Source organism: Taeniopygia guttata, chromosome 1, assembly GCF_048771995.1.
Source record: "Taeniopygia guttata chromosome 1, bTaeGut7.mat, whole genome shotgun sequence".
Taxonomy (NCBI): domain Eukaryota; kingdom Metazoa; phylum Chordata; class Aves; order Passeriformes; family Estrildidae; genus Taeniopygia; species Taeniopygia guttata.
Window position 1 is genome coordinate 88,102,784 of NC_133024.1, and position 21,044 is coordinate 88,123,827.

Below are 21,044 nucleotides of genomic sequence, written 5' to 3' on the forward strand. Positions count from 1 at the left end.
CTCTACCATATACCCATTATCAAAGTCAATTACTTCCCCAGATTTGCAGCAGTAAGTCATGTACAGTATTTTATTCCATACTAGAGAAAGAAAAAACCCCTCTTTGGCTCATATTTATACTGCTAAATATAAGAGATCTTGAGATCTATCCCTAATGCTGAGTTAAAATTTGATTAACTGTCTTCTGCCCTCACAGTTTAAGACAATGCCTTCCTACAGCAGATTGATCAGAAAAAAAAATTCCTTGAGCAATCCAGAAAAAGAGCCTGAGAGCAAGATCATAAAATGCAGAATTGTGGACTAACAAAACACTTCACCTCACTCTATTATTTATCAGTATGAATTTCTTCACAGAGACTGTGCCTGTACAGATAAAAAGAAACAGTAAAAAAGCAGGAAAGGTTGTTATTGCTTACAAAGATACCTCCTCTGAATAAGTACTCAAGACTATTCTATAGCTGTCAGTCAAAATGCAGTATTAATTATGCAGTCTCCCTTGCAAAACAAAGCTGTCCATGGTTTTCAGCATGAATCTTTGCTGGTGATTTAGTTTTAGAGATCCCAGGTCCAGGAACTATCAGGGGTATCAAGGATGCTATAATAACTCCTTAATTTAAAAAGACATATTTTATTTTATAAGCTTTTTAAGAAGGGATATTTCCTTGTGTTGACTGTCTTAGAAAATAGATCAATATAATTCAAATACCAAGTTTCTTTTAATCAAAACAATTTGAATATGGTAGTTGTGGCCGTAATTCACAAGGGTATCAGGCAAGCTTCTTCTATTAATTACCAGTGCTTCCTTTTTTGTAAAGTTTGTGAGTCTATCTAAACAGCAAGTATGGGTTTGACCTCCCTGCATAAAAGAGCAGGAAAGGAAAAGCTACAAATGCCTGCTTTCCAGCAGACAACTGGAATTAAAAAAATCTGCTGGGGAAGTCCAGAAAGTAGCAGGGGTATCACTGTGACCTGACACAAGTCTTTACTGGTGTATCAGCCAAAATTACTTTGATTGTTGTCAGCATTCCTTGCTCTAATAGTCACTTTCTTACTGATTCATATTCTTTCCCATGTATTTCACAGATCATTAACTCTCAAAATTGTTCCCAAACCTCTGAATTGCAATCACAGCAGAATTACTAGCACTATGTACACTGGATCCACCTATGATGTGTTTAAGCTACAATACCCTACAGTGAGGCTGGGTCCAAGGAATTTTATTTATATGTGCTGTCAATTGTATAAAAAAATGTTATTAACACTCTGTTACTAATAGATTTTTAGAATTATTTTGCAGAAACAGTGATGCTGACATCTGAATTGCATAAACACTAAAGCTCCTAAACAAGCTGGGAAGGACAGCCTCAATCACCTGAGTCTATATTTTGGGCATGATGCATGTTCCTGAACACAACCTACAATTTTACAGCTGAAATGTAATGCTTATAGTTCAACACTTCAGCTATTTTAGGGCAATTCCAAAACTATCACTTAATGTGATTGTATCACAACCAAGCCCATTTCTTACCACCAAAGCCTTCAGAGTAACATAGCTGGTATGAAAAAATGGATGAAGAAAGTGAAAGGAGAGGAAAAATTGTCCTGTAACATTCCCTAGCAACCTGAAGTGTTGCTTCAGCTCTGGAGAATTTCCTCAGTAGTATAGGAAAAGAAAGAAATCTAGTTCACAAAACACCCTTAATATGCACAGCATTTAAACTGGTGTGTATTTTTATTTACAACACGTATGCAGATGATGCAAATCTCTGCCACGAGGGTAATATCAGATTCTAATTAGTATTTAAATTAATCCAGAGTATTGGAGTAAACATTAATACCAAGATTTCCAGGTAACTCCAGAATGCCAAATGCAATTTCTTTAAGATTGTAGAGATAACTTAATGGCAAGTTCTGAGCATGCACAAAATTCACACTGCGATACTGCGTGCTGAAACTCCCCTCCCATTGCTTTTTCAGGTGATAAAGTCAAGAAATGCTTAGTTCATAGGGTCAAAATAAGTGAACAAAACACCACCACCAGGAGAAAAGAATGCACTAAAAGTGCCTTGGTCAGGACAGGAACTCTGACAACAGCAAACAGTCAACTTTGACTAGATTCAAAAAACATTCGGATTCAAACAGGATGTCTGGAAGCATAACGCAGAAGTTAAATTTTACCTCACATTTTTTAGACACACTATTAGGTATTTAAGGTACCTAGCAATGTGCATAATGATGGAAACCTTTGTAAGAAATTACCAAAAAAGCAAAATAACTTTCCCTGTTTCTTCTTTTTATGGAAGCTGAGAGATTCTGGAAATATTTTAACCTGAAATACTGCAAATCCTACTGTTTGGGGCTAGGTCACTCCTACTGAAAATCCTCTTAAAAGCGCAATGCTTATCTGCATAGAGGAAATCAGACCTTTTCAAAAGGTAACGTTTCCTCTACTAGTAACAGCATATCACCTAAACACCACCTACCCCCTCTCTTTTTCCCACACCAGCTCAACAGTGCTTCAGAGTATATCTGAACTTAGGACAAGCTTGGGCAGACTTCATTTACCCATAACAAAGTACAAAAAATATGTCACAGAGCTGCCTCTAGGACAGACAGGTCATTTACATCATGAGTTATTACTTAATGTATGTGTGCACTGCAGTTCCACCTTATAAACCTTTCCTATTCATTGTGAATGCTGCATAAAACTTATAAGATGCTATCATGACTCTATGATTTTAAGATATAGTCCGTGATTTTAAAAATTACCTACTAGTGCCCTTCTAAAAGAATATGCAGTGTGTACCACAAACCTGTAAAAAAAAGCAACACCTTCTAGCACAAAAATTTCTCATAAAAAACTGCAATCTTCAACTGCAAATAGGTTTCCAGACTGATAAGGAATATTTTGCTACAGTGAAATACTGGAGACATCATCCTGAACAAGAGCAGTGTCACCATGCTGGACCTTAAATGATTTAAAAAAGAACAAAGGAGACAGAACCTCTGCCTTCTCAGTCTGGTAGAAGCGATAAGACAAAATTACTACTCTATACTAAAATACCATCTCTTAAAGACTTACCACTTCAGCTTGATTCTGTTTTCAAGGTTTATAAAAGTACTCAGAACTTTATAATTTAAAGGTTTAAAATTCAATACAATATACTATGTTTGATTTATACTTTTGTATATTAAGGCTGCAAATAACAAGAAATACTGATACCATTTTCATTAGTGTGCCACATTTGCTAATTAAATAGTCTCCTAGAGCTTAGCTGAAACACAATTAAGCAAGATTTACTTACAGCTAAAGAGTCAATGCTACGTTAGTTAATGATGAATTTCTACTTGCTGGTTAGGAAACACAAGGAAACTGGCATGTATGATTTCTTAAACATATTTTAAATTGCATTTTTATCCTCATGTTACTGTCTTTGTCTGAAAACAGGCAAAGCTAGGTATTCATTAAGGTCTCTAATTTATACCTACATAATTTTAAGACATTTCAAAGGTGCTTAAAATACATTGCTTCTATATAAGTACTCATTAAAGACCTTCCCTATTCTTACCTGTATATTCTGATTTTGATTATTCTCCTTCAACATTACACATTTATCAGTAATGGCCTTATTCAATCCCATTGACTTCTCAGCACACTAAGGTCACCTCAGTTTAATCTGTTTAAAAACTATTTACTATACTGAAAGACATATTATATCTATTAAGAACACTAAAGCTTATTTTCTACAAGAACACTGCTCATTTGAAAACACTGAACAGATGAGAGCAATAAAACCTTCCCATTATAGAAAACAAATTTTGCAACAACAGGATAAGTGTTCCTACTCAAGATGTTCTCTTTTGCCCTCCTCCCTCTAAACACACATATTCCAGTCTTGCCATACATTGAGCCTTCAGTAATTACAGAAAAACCACTGAATCTGATACAAGTTTAATACCTGCTTCATGTATGCATAGCACATGGTCTCTGCAACCCGCTTTCCTTCATCATAGCAGGCTCTTGGACCTATTGGATTCACATGCCCCCAGTAATCCTCATTTTGAGGGTGAACTTCAGGATCTATGAGAAAAAAAAAAACCACCTTAGATAATGATATATCAATAAATTATTATATATGATGAAACTTTCAGTAGAGCAGTTGTGTTATACAAATCAGAATTCTGTATTTTAGAAAATCCTACATTTTAACACAATTTCTTTAAAGTGCAATCACTGGAACCATGAAAGCAGCAGTGGCAGAAGATGAAAGACTAATAAAATAACCGAGTATAAGCAAACAACAGCCAGCATCTGCTTTCCCTAAAAGAGTGTTTGAAAATAGGGTTAAATTCAACTCTCCCCTGCAAAGACAGACTACCCAAGGGCATAAATACAACTTTTACCTGATGTGCTTCAAAGGAAACATTACAGGTTATGTAGGCAGCAGTTATGTAAGAGGCATTGTAAGTTATGTAGGAAAGTAAAGCATATTCAAATTTCACAAAATAGGAAACAAGGAAAGAAAAACGGAGAAAATACAGATGTACTGCGTTTCTTAAAGAGGTAAGAGTGAGGTACCACAAAGTACTTATATTTCTTCTATTCTAGCCTAAGTATTTTTACTAGCTATCACTGGGCACAATCAGGTTAGACAATCCTTTGGTTTGACCCAGCATAGAAGTTCTTGATTATAAAACACAAACAACCAAACAACGATCACCTAGGAACCTTGATGGTGTGTGCTTTATATGCTTGAAAAAATGCAAACACTTGGTTAAATTTCCTCCTTTGCTGTCTTTAGAATGGTATAATTTCTACTGGGTTTGAAGTGGGCATACATTACTACAGAACTTCCTAGTGTTGAGAGCTAATTTTTTTAAACAACCTTGACAGTCAGTTCTAATTAAACCTTCCATATTTTCTGCTGCTCAGACATGATTATGGATGAATTTGTGCCATATGAGAGCCACAGAGCAATGATAAATACATACAACTTTTACCTCATTATAAAAGCTCATAACAATCTTAAAAATGCCTGAAAAGATGCTGTGGGAAAGGAGATGCTCCAGAAGGGAAAATGTTCAGTTACAGAAGAATCCTCAGGGCTACCATTTTTCTCTGCAAAGCCTGACCCTAGATAATCTAAGGCTTGGGAGGCAGTAGGAATGCTGCACATGCTCAGGCCACTTTGGCTGGCCAATCAGCTTAGTGATCTCTTGCTTGGGCATTTACTTTCAATCTTCTGAAGCTGCTCCACCAAATATAAACACATGGAGGTGCATTGTTTGTCCTTCCTCATTTTTTGCTCACAAAGCTTGTATATTGTATCTTTGACTATTTTTTGTTTACTTGTTTGTTCTTTCAGCTGAGACTCAAATCTACTCCTGCTGAGTAGGGTACTGTGCCTCTGTATCTCTACTACTGTTGCAACACTGCTATTATCAATTACGCAATAGCTCAGAACAGAAGGAAGTTTCTCTAGCATGCACAGGGTCTGTTACACACCTTAGGAAGTTTGTAAAGATTTTTGCTGCATCCAATCACCATTCTATCCATCATTCTTTCACTCCTTCACTTCTAACACTAAGAGGAAGATGGAGAGCACTGCCAAATATTACATTTTAAGAGACACCAGAAGAACCTGCATGTACAACCAGTAGTTTCTTAGCTTGGAGGTTACATCCTTTGTCTCTTACACACCAGGGCAATTGCTAAATCTTAACAATACAGTTCCTATGTGATGGGAAAAAGATATGCATATTTACTATTGAAATGATCTTTCTTCTCAGGTTTTCATTATGGCATCTGGACTTTAGAGTACAGCACTCAATTTCCCCACAAGCCCTTTGGAAAAAGAGATGTAAACCAGGACACGGGAAAGATACAGACAACACTGCAAGTCTCCTGTCACCACTTTTGACTAGATACATAAAACAAGCACTGTAAAAATGTCCTTCTCACATTTTAAACTGTAAAATCATCTCCTAAAAAAGCAAGTTAAGACAGTGATGAAAATCCAAAAATACCAAAAATATCATTTTGGTATCTGACAAAAGATGTGTAAATATCCTTTTACACAGTCATATCTGAAGAGCTCTAAATACTGTTTCATTCTTCTTACCTCCATAAACCTCTGATGTAGAGGCCAGCAGCAGCCGTGCTCCAACACGTTTAGCTAAACCTAGATTTTGGGCGATGGGGAAAGAAAAATGTAATTAGAGAAAGGGCAAAAATCTTTCACTCCTGCTAGCTGTTTTAGTGTGATCCTGTTTTACCTGATTTAAAGAGAATTTGATTTCTCTCACTACGCAAATTTAGCTGTAAATCCCATCCATAGCTCCCAATTCCAACACTAGACAACTTAAGAAACAGCAGAGCAGCACTTGCATGTGATGTGTTTGCTTCTGGGACTAGCAGTTGCGCTGAATCGAGATCCAAGAACTTAAATCTATTACAATCTAAATAAAGGTCACTCCATCATAAAGTCACCCCAGGACAACAGGCCAAGGAAGCATTCCACTTAGGAAACCAAGATCTTGAAACATAGTACATTATCATTACCAAATCCTTCCTTACATAGATTAAAGACAAGCTGTGTAAAGAAACTTATACAGAATAACATCTTATAGGACAAAAATCAATAACTTCTCCTTTATTATGCCCTTTTAAACTTGGATGCTTGGATAATCCTACCCATCACTTGCATTCCATTATCTTGCATTCCATTTCAACGGCTTTCTGGTCTGCAAGTTGGCATGGCAAATCAAACAAATCTCTCTCCTCTGTCATTCTGGTACCTCAACAGCTTCTGAATCACTTGATTCTCTGAACTGTACTCTTTAGAGTATCACCCAAATAAGAAACTTGGCTATGCTAATGCCCAGGATCTTTTCTGACTCATAACAATTCTTAGGATCACTGATACTCAGATCAGACTGCATCATACCAAATGTCAGAAAGATGGGAGGAAAAAGTAGTGAAGGCTTGAGGTCTTCTTTTTACAGACCTATTCACAGCATCAAAACTAACAGACAAAGCTGAAAATATTGTCTTGTAATTATCCAGTATGATGCTCAACACTAAACACTCTTTCAGAATTTGCTAGCCAAGGCATGCACAAGAGGGTGCAGTACTCCTGATGTCTGGAGTTTATAAACTAGGGCAGTTCCACCTAGTCCAACATTTGCTGAGGTGGAAAGGAACACTCAGGGTAATTGTGAGAATGTTCCATAGCCACCAAAGTGAACACAGCAGTCATGAACACAACTGTGTTATAAAAATCCCATGCTCTTAATTGTTCCTATTACTTCTGTAATTACTGCACACTCCATAGCCAACTTACAGGCACAAAATTATTGTGCTTTGACAGCCATGTTATCAGTGTCCATTCGCAGTTATATTTAAAGGAAAATGCCAAAAATCTTCAAAGAGGGTAAAAATACCCCCAACCTTATTTTGCATAAAGAAACAACTTTTTAAAACATACAACTCATTTGCTTCATCCTCCCCTCTCCCCAGCAACTCTGTCAGGACTATATGATGTCTAACCAAGTAAAGTAATAAAAAAAATTCCACTTACCCAGCATGTTTAATGTCCCAATAGTGTTGGTTTTCAATGTTTTTATAGGATTATACATGTAATTTGGAGGAGAAGCAGGAGATGCTAGATGATAGATCTGGTCCACTACAGAAAAATGGAGGGAATAGCATTATTATTTTCCCACATAAGATATTAAATGAGAAAGTCAAGAAACAAGTATTCCTTTGTGCACTTCCTAGCACTGGAACTCAGCACTTCCTGTATCACTATCTACAGATGACATGTACACAAACATGTTGTAAATCTAAGAAAAACTAAATTTTTAGTAAAACAAAATCTAGAGCATAATGTAATATATCAACACTGTTAACATGGATATAAATGTCTGTGTTGGTGCTCACACTTTTCCATTTATAAAAAATTTAGCTGAGTACTTCCAAAATGTTTAGAAGCTGAAGAAGTATTTGCAACATTCTGTTATCCTCAAGTTTTTAAGTGGCTACAAGCTTCAGAGTACTTTTCTTTAAAATAGATTTTGAAGCAAAAATTGTAGAAACATTTTTTCAATATGAGGATAAACTTTTTGGGAAAATTAAATACTGTATTTTTATTTCTAGATCATCTGTCAATGAAACATTAATCAACTTTATATCATTTATATATGAAATACATACAGCAAGATACAAGCATGCAACTTTTGTACTTTTTTCGCCTGTTCTGTCATATATGCAATGCTTTGGATAATACAGTATTTTAGCCTTAATTAAAAAAACAAACACACAAATCAAAACCCAATACAGAGATTTCAACACATTCCTCCACTCCCTGTTATGAAATACAATTAACCAAAGAACTAGCCTAAATTCATTGTCTGAGATCATTGAAGGTTGGAGGTATTAGAAACAAAAGACTGTTGGAAACGTATTTGTTAAATTATAATAAAAACAAAGCAATGAAAACTGGATTCATTGTAATAGGCAGTATCTGATATTCAAAAACTCAACCTGCAAGCCTTTCATAACATGACTATTGACATATGTTAATGTCTTTCTGTCTTCTATGTAACTTGAATCACAGCAAGCCAGAATGATCTTAAAAAAACACCCATGGATAAGCAACTGCAAAAGTAAAAATTAAACATAAGCTCAAATGAGATGCTTAAGGAAGAAAAAATCCCCTAGACCAAGGTCATTCAAGAAAAGCAATCAAAAGGTTAGTAATAATTAGAATGGCCTGATAAAATAAAGGGAAAATAACTCCATTGTGTTTTTAAAGAAAAGTTAGGGTTGTTTTTCTTAAAAAAGACTTGACACTGAAACCAGAAAGAAGCTGGAAAAGTTAATGCTACCTGCTATTCTGACAGAAGAAAATAATGCATGGCATAAGGCTGCCTTGCCCTAGGACAGAACACTACTGGTCAAACAAATGTTTCTATTTCCTTAGGTGTTTTATTATTAAAAAGAAATAGAAAAAAATCACAGCATTAAAAAACAATCTGTATTTTGACTACATGTTGATTTCTTATAGTCTTCTGTTGGGGGCTTTAACTTTCATATGATCTGTGACACAATGAACTTTTTCCTCCAGTGAAATTACTTCTCCTACTTAAAGCAGGGCAGAAGCACCCTTGACTTTCAAATTAAAAAAAAAAAACAAACAAAAAAACAACAAAAAAAAACCCAGAAACCAAACTCAAAAACAAAACCAAAAAAAAATTTTCTTTTTCTCCATTTAAATACAACTATACTTGCTTGAACAGTACAAGCTGTATATGAGTTACATCTAGTAGTGATAAAAAATAAATTCATAAATGGTTTGAACTGGAAGGGACCTTAAAGACCCCCTGGATCCTACCACACATTCCACTAGATGAGGCTGATGAAAGCCCCATCCAGCCTGGCCTGTACTTGAATACTTTCAAGTGTTCATCAGGCATCCAGTTTCTCTGGACAACCTGTTCTGTTGCCTCACCACCCTCACAGTACAGATTCTGTTTCCTACTTCTAATCTCAACCTACCTTCTTACAGTTTAAAGCCATTTCCCCAATCACTATATGAAAAAATATCAACTATGAAGTTATCACCTATTTTCAACTGGTTGAGAACACTGAAATATTACAAGCAATATACCTTGTGCTGAAGACTTCCTTCCCATTCTCAAATTTCATTTGACAAAGCAAATGCTTTGCTTTTTGACCTCTTATATATTAAGAAAAAAGCAGACTAGTAGGGCAAGAGCATAAATAAGTAGCTTGAATTATACATGTGAAAGTCATCCCTTACTTTTTAACAGTCTATTGAGCAATGAAAAAATGAAAAGTAGGTAAGCCTTCAAAGCACAAGTATCTCCTTCACATTAAAATATTACATTCTTTTTAAAATAAGCACATCTTCTGGTAATAATGCTTTAAAAATACCAGCAATATTAGCATGGTAAAATATTCCACCTAATTTCTTTTTGAATTCCTGATGAAATGTGCTTGTCTATAAGTTAAGCTTTTCTAGATTAATTGTTGTGTCTGTTGTCTACTGGGCAAGCTCAGCACCTGATTTTTATGTAACATAGCTTGGATTAGCAGACACTTGTTCATCTAAAGGAAACATTTCAAAGTTCACTGCATACTGCAGCCCTGCACTATCACTGCAACATAAGAAATCTTGCAAAATAATTTTATTCACTGATGAAACTCACAAAGTCAAGTGACCAAAATAAGGAGAAATTATTTCAAGCCATACCTCACCCCAGAGAACAATTAACTATCAACATAAACATAAGGTGAGCTCCTACGGCAAACTTAATGACTGTTACTGCAAGTTTTACTGTCTTCACAGAGTAATGATATTTGACAGTATGCTCATGCAGATGCCACAAATATATCTACTTATATGTTGCCATTATCTCTTTGGTCTACAGCTGTTTATCTCTAGAGAGCAGAGATAAACTGCTGCCTAGAAGACGGCAAAACAGCCCAGAAAGCTAAAGAGAGACAGTTTTGGCAGATGTGCAATATTTTTGAATATTTATTCTCACATAAAAATGTGCAGAGAAGTAAAATTTCATGTAGCAGGTTCTCTGGTATTGTTGAATGATCAGGAAATAGTACACCAAACCACTATCAACTCTGGTGCAGCACCAAGAGAGTCTGTCACACAAGGCAGCTGTCATGGCAACACAGACAGCATCCAAAGGTGACCTGATGCAGTGAGAGCTGGTGGAAGAAAGTTCCCAGCTCAGGCTCAATTCCAAGCCCTACCTGCATTGCTAATGCAAATGAAACTTGTAGGAGTCTATCTGCAACACTGAAGCTAGTTGCTTGTTCTGCATGGTCAAGTCTGACATGGAATAACTACTCCTTACTTTGCTTACTCCTTAATTGCTGAAGTCACCTACCGCCGACTCAAAGATGAAGTCTGACCTGGGTTTTATGCTGTTTCTTTCTTCCTATTCCTTCACAACCTTTCTAAATCAGGTTTTTGACAAGCTGTGGTGGAATTTTTGGAAAGAGAAAAAACTTCAAAAGCATTTTGGTCTGTTAGTAATTCTGCCTAATCCTGATCTGTCAAAGCAGAAATGAACTCTTTCCTGCCTCCCTCTCCATCCACTTAATTTTGTTTTATGGTTTCTTTGTTGGTTTTTTTTTTCAATACTGCTAATTTTTGACATGCAGCAGCCCATATAGGAATGGTTCCTTTAATGGCATGTGGCAGTCCAGATACAGTAAGTCAAAAATTACCATTCCTTTTGCTCCACAAGGATACAGCTAGGCTTGTGATTATCCAAGTGGTCATATAACTGTTAGCTAGAAACAAATGCATATAAAATACAAAACTCCAAAACCTCCTTATAATATGCAAGTTTATTTACTTATTTTTAAACATTAAACTAAGTGTAAAAAACAGTGCAAAATAAAGATAGAAAGCAAGAAAAAGCAAGCAAGAAAGCATTCTCCTTTTGGTCCTTCATTCTTCCCTTGTTTCCCAGTGAGCAATTGTTTTAAATTAAACAAAGAAGGAGCTGTGGAAAAAAACAAGGCTTTCCTTGCCAGATGTACAGTCTTGCCTGTCTCATTTGTTTTAATGTACTTTTCCCCCCACGCATAAAGGCCAAAATCAACCCCTGTTTGATTTTTTTTTCCTTGTGGAAAAGCTTCAGCAAGAGCAGAACTGGCAGAGATAAAAGATGGGGAATTTGCCAAGTGTCAGATGGCCATCTTCTGGATCAGGACAGGCACCCAGGCAGCGACAGGACCTCTGCCTCTTGCCTGGGAAGCAATCTTTCATATATCAAACCTCAAACCAATGAAAAATACCATCATTTTTCCAAAACATTTGGAGAATGCTGGACATTTCAGTAGGGTGAAAAGTTTCTACCATAAACTTTTCATATTTGATCCATCAAACTGACAATGCTGAAATAAGAATAATTGTTTCTCATTCCACCTACCCTCAATTAACTGTCAGGTCTGAAAATACCTACTTTTTTTTTTTTCTCCTTGCAGAATTTCAGCAGGCCAGCTAGATAAAGTCATTTACCCAGCTTGGCTGACAACCTTGTGCGTTGTAGCACAAAGTTAACAGTTATTTAAGATAGCAGACAATTTAACTCTTTTCCAGCCAGAGCTGTGGAAAGCTCTCCAAGCTACAGCTTTTCAAAGGATTAACTGTCTGGGTGCCTGGGACACTATCTACTGAAGGACAGAAAGAAATACATCTAGTAATTGACCTTCACAACTTTCTTGTTACACAAGGTAAAGAAAAGAGGTTTTACAACATTTAATACGAAGCCTTGAGCTAGCTTTGCAATAAAGCCACAGCACAATTAATTGAAAATAACCTTATGAACAGTTGTGCAAAGTGTTATGTTAAGGACCACTACAGAAGAACAAATTATAACAATAAAATCCTGCAAGTTTTGTGTCTAGCTCACATGGGAGAGTAGAATTTTATTAACTGTAAAGATGGCAGCAAGTAGTTTACCAAGCAGAAGAGCACAGACTACTGATAAATAAAAAATAAACAAATCTGTTATGTTACAATTTTATTGAAAAAAAGGCCAAAAAATCAAATTCATTTCAAAATAGCACAGACACAGAAGCTGGCATAAACATTGAAGCCAGGTACACAAGGTACACTGCGGCAAATAAAGAAGTCTGTGCTCAACATAAGATTTAAGTAACATATTGCAAGATAAACAGCAACTAATGTTTGCCAATTACACCCTTCTCTATATGAAAAGCTTAAAAAAAAATCCCTAAAATTTAGCATGTATGGTATCTGCAAGACCTAAATTTGGACGCAAATATTCAATCTTGTGTCTTCCTTAATGCTAAACAAGAATGATCAGTAACACTACCTGATAGGGTGACTAGGACAAAATACTCCATAAAACTCCAAAATACTGCCATAAAACTACTTCCCTTCATATCTTCATTTTCTAGCCCAAATACTGCATATGGTCTCCATGCTTCCTAAGTGAATGGTAACAGACAAATCTACCACCTTTCCTATGACAGGAAATGACCTTCATCTTCAATTTCTGCCTTCAACATGTGTCATGGTTCCAGAAAGGACTGAACGGGTCACTAAGTCCACTAAGTACCTGCATCCATCACTGTATTTGCTAGTCAGGAAGCACTGAGCAGAAAAGCTTTGATCAGAAGCATATAAATAAGTTTCTACAGCTTGAATGTATGGACTCTTCCTGTTAAAAAAAAAAAAAAAAATACCAGCTGTGCCGATTTTATTACTGGAGGTCAGGCCAGAGAAGCTGACACAATGAAGCGAGACATTTCTATCGCCCTGAACTAAAAAAGACTATAAATACAAGTTAATTTACCTGATGCTAAACATGTTGTCTGTAATGTCAGGCAAACTGGAATAACTTCATAAAGATTTACCATATTGCTCATTGTGGAGCAGTTTTGGAGAGCCTCACACCAGACCAAGATCAAGGCACCACTGCACTTGGCTCTGGACAAACAAAATAAAGTAGCATTTGTTACCTTCTGCCTTGCCATAGACTTTCCTGACCATACAATTTAAAACCAGCAAGTTGAAGATATTTAGCACAGAGAACAAAGACTAGGAAGTGAAAAATCAGGGATGGAAGTAAGGAAGCCAAAGGCACTCTTTGTGTTTTTATTTGTATGCATTTTAAATGACCTGTGAGGGGACTTGAAGACTGAACAATTCTGGGATACTGTAGAACACTGTTTAGTAAAATATTACCATCCTGACATCTGGAAGGCTGTTATTCACAAGAAGGCTATAGACTATTCTTTTGACCTATTTTGTGAGACTGCTGGTCTTCACCTTAAAAATCAACTCAGACCTACAACCCAGAAAAGTCCTTAAAAATAAAAGGTTTTTTTAGTCCCAGTCAAGAAAATTATTTATTAAAACTATATAAATAGTGTTACTTATTATATATAATTATATATTATATAACTAGCAACTACAACAGCTCCTGCAAACTCTAAAAGCTAACATCCTTGCCACTATGTGCATCACGTGCTAACATCCTGCCTTTCAACTTGCAAAACGTGTTTTTACTATGCCATTTTTAAAACCTTTTCAGTGAGAGTCAAAAGAGCCAAAACTACCTTTGTATTCACAACAGTCACTGAAATTAGAGCCAACATTTAAGAAATGTTTTTCTAGAAACTGGACTGGTGGCATGAAAAACAGAACAACAAACCAAGAGCAAAACCAAACAGCTTTAGTTAATTGAAGATCAGTTAATCTCAGAACATAAGCCATAAAACAATTTATCATTACCTACCATTTACACTTTACTTCTCTCTCATTTTATATTACTTAGGTAGTACATATGTGCTTGTTTTAAATAAAAGTTTTTGAGCATCACAGTGGAACCACTCTTCACTGCTCTGCCCAAAAAGAGTTTGGGCAGCAGTTTCAGCTGCCACAGACTGCAATTTTAGAAGTACCATACTGTATTTTTCAAAACATACTGTGCACCTTTGATTAGGGAAGTGAAATCAGTTCAACTGACTCAACTGTTTCCACTGTTGACTGTGGAACATTTTCAGGCCTGGTTTTGTTTCAAATCTGTGAAAGGTGTAGTAAAAACAAAACAACACTACAATGCAACCAAAAATAAATGCAAGGCCAAAGTGTGTTCCTGTGAACTGTGAAAGAGTTCCACTGAGGATGTCTTTCAGATACAGCAGATAGCTGGGTTTAAAGGAAATGTGCACCTCTCACTTTACAGAAGATTGTTTTAAGGCTTCCAAAAGCTGTTGAAGAAGCAGGAAGAAGAAACACCAGTGGGAGAAGGATATGGGCTAACTGTCGGATGTTTTCTTCCAGATTTATTCAACTGCTGTGTGTGCCTAAGGGTAGTTGAAAACTGAACCTCAAGACTGAAAACTGAGAGCCATTTTTTCCTGCTTAGGAGTCCAGTTTGTGGAATGATCATGTGCCATCTTATGATACCACCTTGAAAGTGGCTTGGTTTCTCATGTGAGCGCTTTTGGGGATTTTGTGGGGTAAATGGGTTGTGTATTTTTGTGGGGTAAATGGGTTGTGTATTTTTGTGGGTTTTTTTTTTTTTTTTGTTGGTTTTTTTTTTTTTTTTTTTGTTTACATGTATCTGTGGTTTTAGGTTGGGAGTTTTGTTTGGTTTTTTGTGGGTTTTTTTTGGTTTTGTTTTTTTTTTAAACACATATTTAAGTATAACAATATTTCACAGTAGAAATAGGAGACTTGGGTGGCTTAAAGTGATATAAAAACAAACCCTTTTTATTACAAACACAGAGTCAACTCAAATGCAAAGGTGAGCATAAACAAAACAGCACTAATACTTATGTCACTATGTAAACCAAGTACATTACTAATAATGTTCATTTATTTAATACAGAATTTCCTTTGGCATTTTCTAATGCAATTTATCCATTATCCTAAATTGGGGTACATCACAGTAACACCAGATGAGGCATTAATTCTCATTTGTTTTCCACTTAACATCTGTGTCTTTACAGTATGGTTTGTAAGAACGTGAGCCACAGTGCTCTCATGTGACTATCTTGGAGCACTTGTAATCTTAATGAATATAGAAAATGAGGCAGAAAATAAGTAAAGGTGTATTTCTATTTTTTTTTCCTGATAATACAAAAAAGAGTGCTAAGAGATTCTTTTCTTTCCAGACTAGCCTTCAGAAAAAAACCCTCTTGTCTTCCTGTACCAAAAAAGTGCCCATTTAATAGTGTATTAAAGCTCTATGTGAAGGGTCAGGCTGAAATGAAAATATCTTTAAAAACACAGAACTGAACTATAATAGGAAGAAAGGGTTAATATAGCTATTTCCAACATTTTTTTTTTACTATTTTTCATCTTTCATGATTCCTAAACTACTTTCATTCCACTAAAGAATCAAAACCCTTTTTCTTCTGCTTGAAAAAAAAAAAAAAAAAAAACAAAGTAAAAACTTGTGCATTTCCCACTGACATTTCCAAATGCTAAAGCAAATAAAATCCTGGTAGAGGAGAAAGACATTCACCACTAGAGATAACTACAGCTGCCACAAGGCTAAAAAATAAAACGTATGTTTATGTGATTTATTATTGTCTCTGGCCAGCCTAGATCAAGATCCAAGAATGCTGAGTCCCACTTGGTGTCATGGTTCAGAGACAATGACGCAGCCATGGCAGATTGTGCGTAGGCATCACTGTGAAGCTGAAAGCTACCCATCTTGAGACTAAATTCACTTTTCCATATCCAAAGAGAAAGCACTGTTCTTTCTAGACCAAAAATGAGGTCTCTTTCAAAAATAAAGCACTGATTATCCTCTCTGGAACTGTACTGTCAAACAACCTTATATAACCTGGTTTAAACAGGACAGCAAATACAAAGAAATTCTTTAGATGCAAACCTACTTTTTATTAAGACTTCACAGTCATTCCAACTTCTATTTACAAGTAAAACGGAGAAAGCGGGACTAAGAAAAGAAGCATCTATCTATATGTAAACTTGCTGATCTGTTAAAAAACTGTTCCCCCATTGCTTCATTGGACTATAATGAAATGGAATTTTACCATGTTCTTAGTGTATGAAAGTTAATTTTATTTTAAAACTTAGCCATGCCAGCCTCAATTTATACTGTTGGAAGATGAAAAGACATTCAATAAACTACCCAGTGAGTAACATGTAATAGTTAGCTGTCAGTACTAAATAGGGAATAGGTACCTTAATTACATAGGCCATAGGAAAGGTAGCTGAAGGATCTCAGGATTCCCATTCATTAGTACCTAGTTAGCTGAGCAACAATAATGTGATGGTAATTGTCCAAGAAAGTCTCAAATGTAATCAGTCAGAAAGCAGGAAAAGAATGGAAAAGATTAGAAAAGCTGACAAATTGATCTGGCTGAGGTATGAGCTACCAGCACCTGGAGTCAGTTAATAAGATCCTTGTTCCATTATCCTGGTCAGTGGAAGCAGAAGTTTGAAATAACTTTTAAATAACAGGCAGTAACTGAAGCAGTGCATTATCAGAATAGAGCAGGAACATGTGTTTTTGCAGGACTGTTTCAGTAGTTTTGCCAGGAATTTATCACAAGCAATAATACAAGAGATGCAATTACTAGAGATATTTCCTGTGAAATTCCATCCACTAGAATTTGTCAGGAATTAAAAAAAAAACCAAACCACTCATTTTTTTCTTAAAATGAACAAGTACATTGCTACAGAGTTTTAAAAGGATGGAGCACACCCACCAGAACTGCAGTGTAATTTGAGCAATGCTTTCACTGACTCGATATATGGTTAGATACTCTCACAGAAGTCTGTAAATGCATGTCTCTCTCCAATACAACCATGTTAATGGTGCCTTAAAATCTGGCTACTTAATACTTTGAGGTTTATGATAGTCCAAGATATTGAGCTAGTACTTTAAAGCAGAACACACTTTTGTTTGTTTGCTTCTTTCTTTAGGATTGGTGTATTTTTCTTGTTTTTCTGTTGAAAACAGGCAAATTCAGTGCTGCTGTTTACCAACTCTTCAGTTTGTAGGATGCCTATACCAAAAGCGGGAGCAATGTTTTCTACAGAAGACACTGAAGGCAACTAAGGAAAATTAATTTCCTCTCAACTGACCATACACAGCTGCAAGATGCTTGTCTAGTGTTGGAATCTGTGGGTATTGATGATTCCGAGATTGTATAAAGTCTCTGTCTTTCTGCCCCGCTGCCAAAGAAGAAGTCATAATTCGTCTGTGCTGTTTTCAAGGTTGTTTATTCTTGCTTATCTCTAACATGTTCTGCTGCCCTGCCGCAGGTCTGTCCTGCAGGGCAGCGTGCGGGGCTCTGCCCCTCAGTGGGATGGTACAAACATTATATACCAGAAACTACGTGTGCTATATTTACAATAATGTACCAATATCTATCATCTACGTTGAACAGTGTGTCCCCAGCCTAAACCAACAGAAAAATGCCAACACTACAGTCAAACATGGAGAGCATGAAGACGGAGAAAAAGGACAAGACACACCCAATTTCCTCCCCTTTGAACCCCTAATCTAGAAACCTAAAATTTTACTTTTGCACCCGTGCCACACTTAATTATTACTCATATCAAACACTCCGAGCTTGTAATTCATCCTGTAAGATTGAAAACTCTTTTCCATGGACAGAGATCAGAGACAGTGTCTCTCAGGGCTCTGTACAGGGGGTTCCTGATCCCCTGCCAGTGTCCCAGGCCCTCCAGGGCAGACAGAGGGAAGCCCTGGATTCCCACAGTCTAGTGTAACTGCAGCCCTCAATTACAGTTCAGTTCATGAAATATCTGGACCACAGATTCTGTGTGCATAAGCCTGTGCAGGCACATAGGAAAGTGGGACAATGCATTGGACAGACAGATTGACCCACTGCCATCTTGCCATCTCACAAAATCAGACATATCAGGATGTTTTTAAGGTCTCTTTCCTCCTGTCCACTCAGAAAAGAACTGATTTCAAAGACAAAAGTGCTCTGAACCTCTTACTTCATACAGGTCACAGAAAACGGGCTAATAATAAACAATGCACACAGATATTAGACAGATCAACCCAGAACTCAGAACATAAATTTCATTTCTTTACACACACACACGCTTAGAAGGGAAAGGCACAAAAAAGTGCGAATACCAAAGCAGGCACTACTTACCTTCAATGTACAGGGGCTCAACGACATCATGATTTATCAGTTCAAAGTTCTCATGACCAATCCAGTGCTCCACATTTCTTTTCCTGCCCGTAAAGAAGTTGTCCACAACTGTAACCTCATGGCCATCCATCATTAGTTTGTCAGTAAGATGAGAACCCACAAACCCTGCTCCTCCAGTTATCTGCGTTAGGACAGTTGGTATAAATTTCTTTTTCTTTTTACAGAAACACTAGACAAAGTCTACAAACATGAAGATAGAACAATAGGTTTCAGATCTTTGCTTACTTCAGGGGAAACAACTCCATTTCCATGTATATATTTTTTTCCAAGATTTACAGACTTTAAAATTTTGAGACATACTTGATACGTTTCATCACTGTCAGACTAGAAGGTCAGCTACCTATTCACATCAACAAAATCTCATTTTCAGATTATTTTTGGTTTTTTCCTTCAAATTGGATTGTGCTCTTTTTTGTAACAGCAAAGTCTAAAAAAATGCAGAAGGGTAATAAGAGAAATTTCTGCAAATGCCATTTTTCAGAAGAAAAAGGTACGACAGAATGCCAAATTATTTTCACGTCAAATTTATCAGACATGTCAAATCTGGCTTCTGACTGGTCTACATGGAAGACATGCTGGGTGTCCTAAGTAAGTACTGTAAGTTTTCACTCAGAAAGGAGGAAGGGAATTCCATGAAGACCTTTCACTTGAAATATTTGCTAAAACCAAAATCATTATTTTTGTGTCTTGATACATCCATAGTATACATCATCCTGGCCTAAGGAGGTCAGTCAGCTGGATTAGATCATCTTTGCAGGTCCCTTACAACTGAAAGAACTCTATTCTATACCATTAGCTCTGACATGCAGTAGTCGCCTGTCTTGAAACTTGATGTTCTGCTGCAAAGAAACAAGCAGAAATAAAATATTTAAAACCCTGTACTCCTGTTTCATTGAAGAAACAAGAAAGTTCATTAATTTTTCCCTTTTTGCACCACAGACTTTAACAGTAAACAAGCCAACAAAAATCACTTATTCAGTACTGAAGCAGTCAGCACAATAAGCAGAACTGCAAGTTGTGTGACACACCCACACCTATCTACAGAAGCAATTATTTTCTCTGCATTTCATAAACTATTTTCAAAAACCAAGACACGACAGATAACAATGCTCGAAAAGTAGAATTGCAAAAGACTTGTGTGGTATCAGCTACATCTGCACGGTCAAATTCACGTTTTCAAAGTGATTCAGCTGTTATGTCCATTCTTCAGCTGTAGTGACAACCAACTAAACAATGAAAGGACAAGGTGGAATCAATCAGGAATCTAATGAACAGACAGTGCATTGAAATGACAAAGTGCTATGTGGAAAAGGATGAGAAGCCTGAAGTTCTTTGACTTTGGATTAGTCAAAGACTAAACATTTATCCTGTTCACTACCCTGCCATCCACTGTTTTAAAAAGCAAGACTAGCAGATTTTTTTTTTTTAAGCTAGAAAAAAAGCAAAGGAAAACCTACAAAGATTGAAAACAAACAAACAAACAAAACCACATAAAAACGACATCTGTTTTCTTTTGCAAAAATTTTCATGTCCACTTCTTGTATTCTCATTCTTTCTTTTCTTATTAAAAATTCAGCGGCACCAGTGTGTCAAAACAATTGTAAATAGCAGTTAATGAAAGAATCATTTAGTTGGTCTATTTAGTATTCTCAGTTTGTCAGGGCTTCCTTGTGGCAAATTCAACATCTTATTCAGTTCCCTGACAAACCTGAAGGAGAAATCTCCTCTGGAATAAAAGAAAGAATCTCAAGGCTCATGTTATGCTGCAACAGAGAGGAGGGAAGAGCAGGTTTCTGACAGAATGCTGAGAATGAGGACAGAAGACCAGTAACTGAGGGAGAACAGCCCTTTGCCATGTCACCACTTCCCAGAGGGAAAAAACCAAACCTAATGCCATGAGTTTATCCTGACTTGCAAGCAAGCTGAAGCCTTGCTGAAAGTTCCAAGGTTTTGGCTTTTCTGTGGTGACCAGGACAAGACTTTGCTGTAGAAGACGTGAACCTACTCCTTCAACTGAGGCCTATGGAAATCTCCTGCTGCTACTTCTGTTTCCAAGATTCTAGAGAAGATAAACTCAATGCTTGCAATATATGTCTCTGGTTCAGTAAAAGGAAGTGTCTTCTTCCCAACACCCCTTTAAAAAAAACCAAAATCACAAAGCCAACCAAAAAATGAAAAAAAGCATAAAAAACACAGGAAAAAATCACATACACAATAAGAACAAAAGCACAAAAAAAGGTAAAAAAAAGCACAAACCAATTCTGTCTGGAAAGAAGTTTCCAATTAC

At 36.4% G+C, this 21,044-nt stretch overlaps 1 protein-coding gene across 1 annotated transcript in view; it reads right to left on the reverse strand.

Moving 5' to 3' along the window:
- The window catches only part of LOC100228578 (UDP-glucuronic acid decarboxylase 1), a 55,601-nt gene that overhangs the window by 11,615 nt on the left and 22,942 nt on the right, over positions 1-21,044 (reverse strand). Inside the window, exons 6-9 of the mRNA XM_002193932.7 lie at positions 18,698-18,878; positions 7,581-7,685; positions 6,123-6,182; positions 3,960-4,081 (exon numbers count right to left, since the gene is read on the reverse strand). Of these exons, the coding sequence (XP_002193968.2) occupies positions 3,960-4,081; positions 6,123-6,182; positions 7,581-7,685; positions 18,698-18,878 (468 nt within the window). The remainder of the gene's footprint in view (positions 1-3,959; positions 4,082-6,122; positions 6,183-7,580; positions 7,686-18,697; positions 18,879-21,044) is intronic.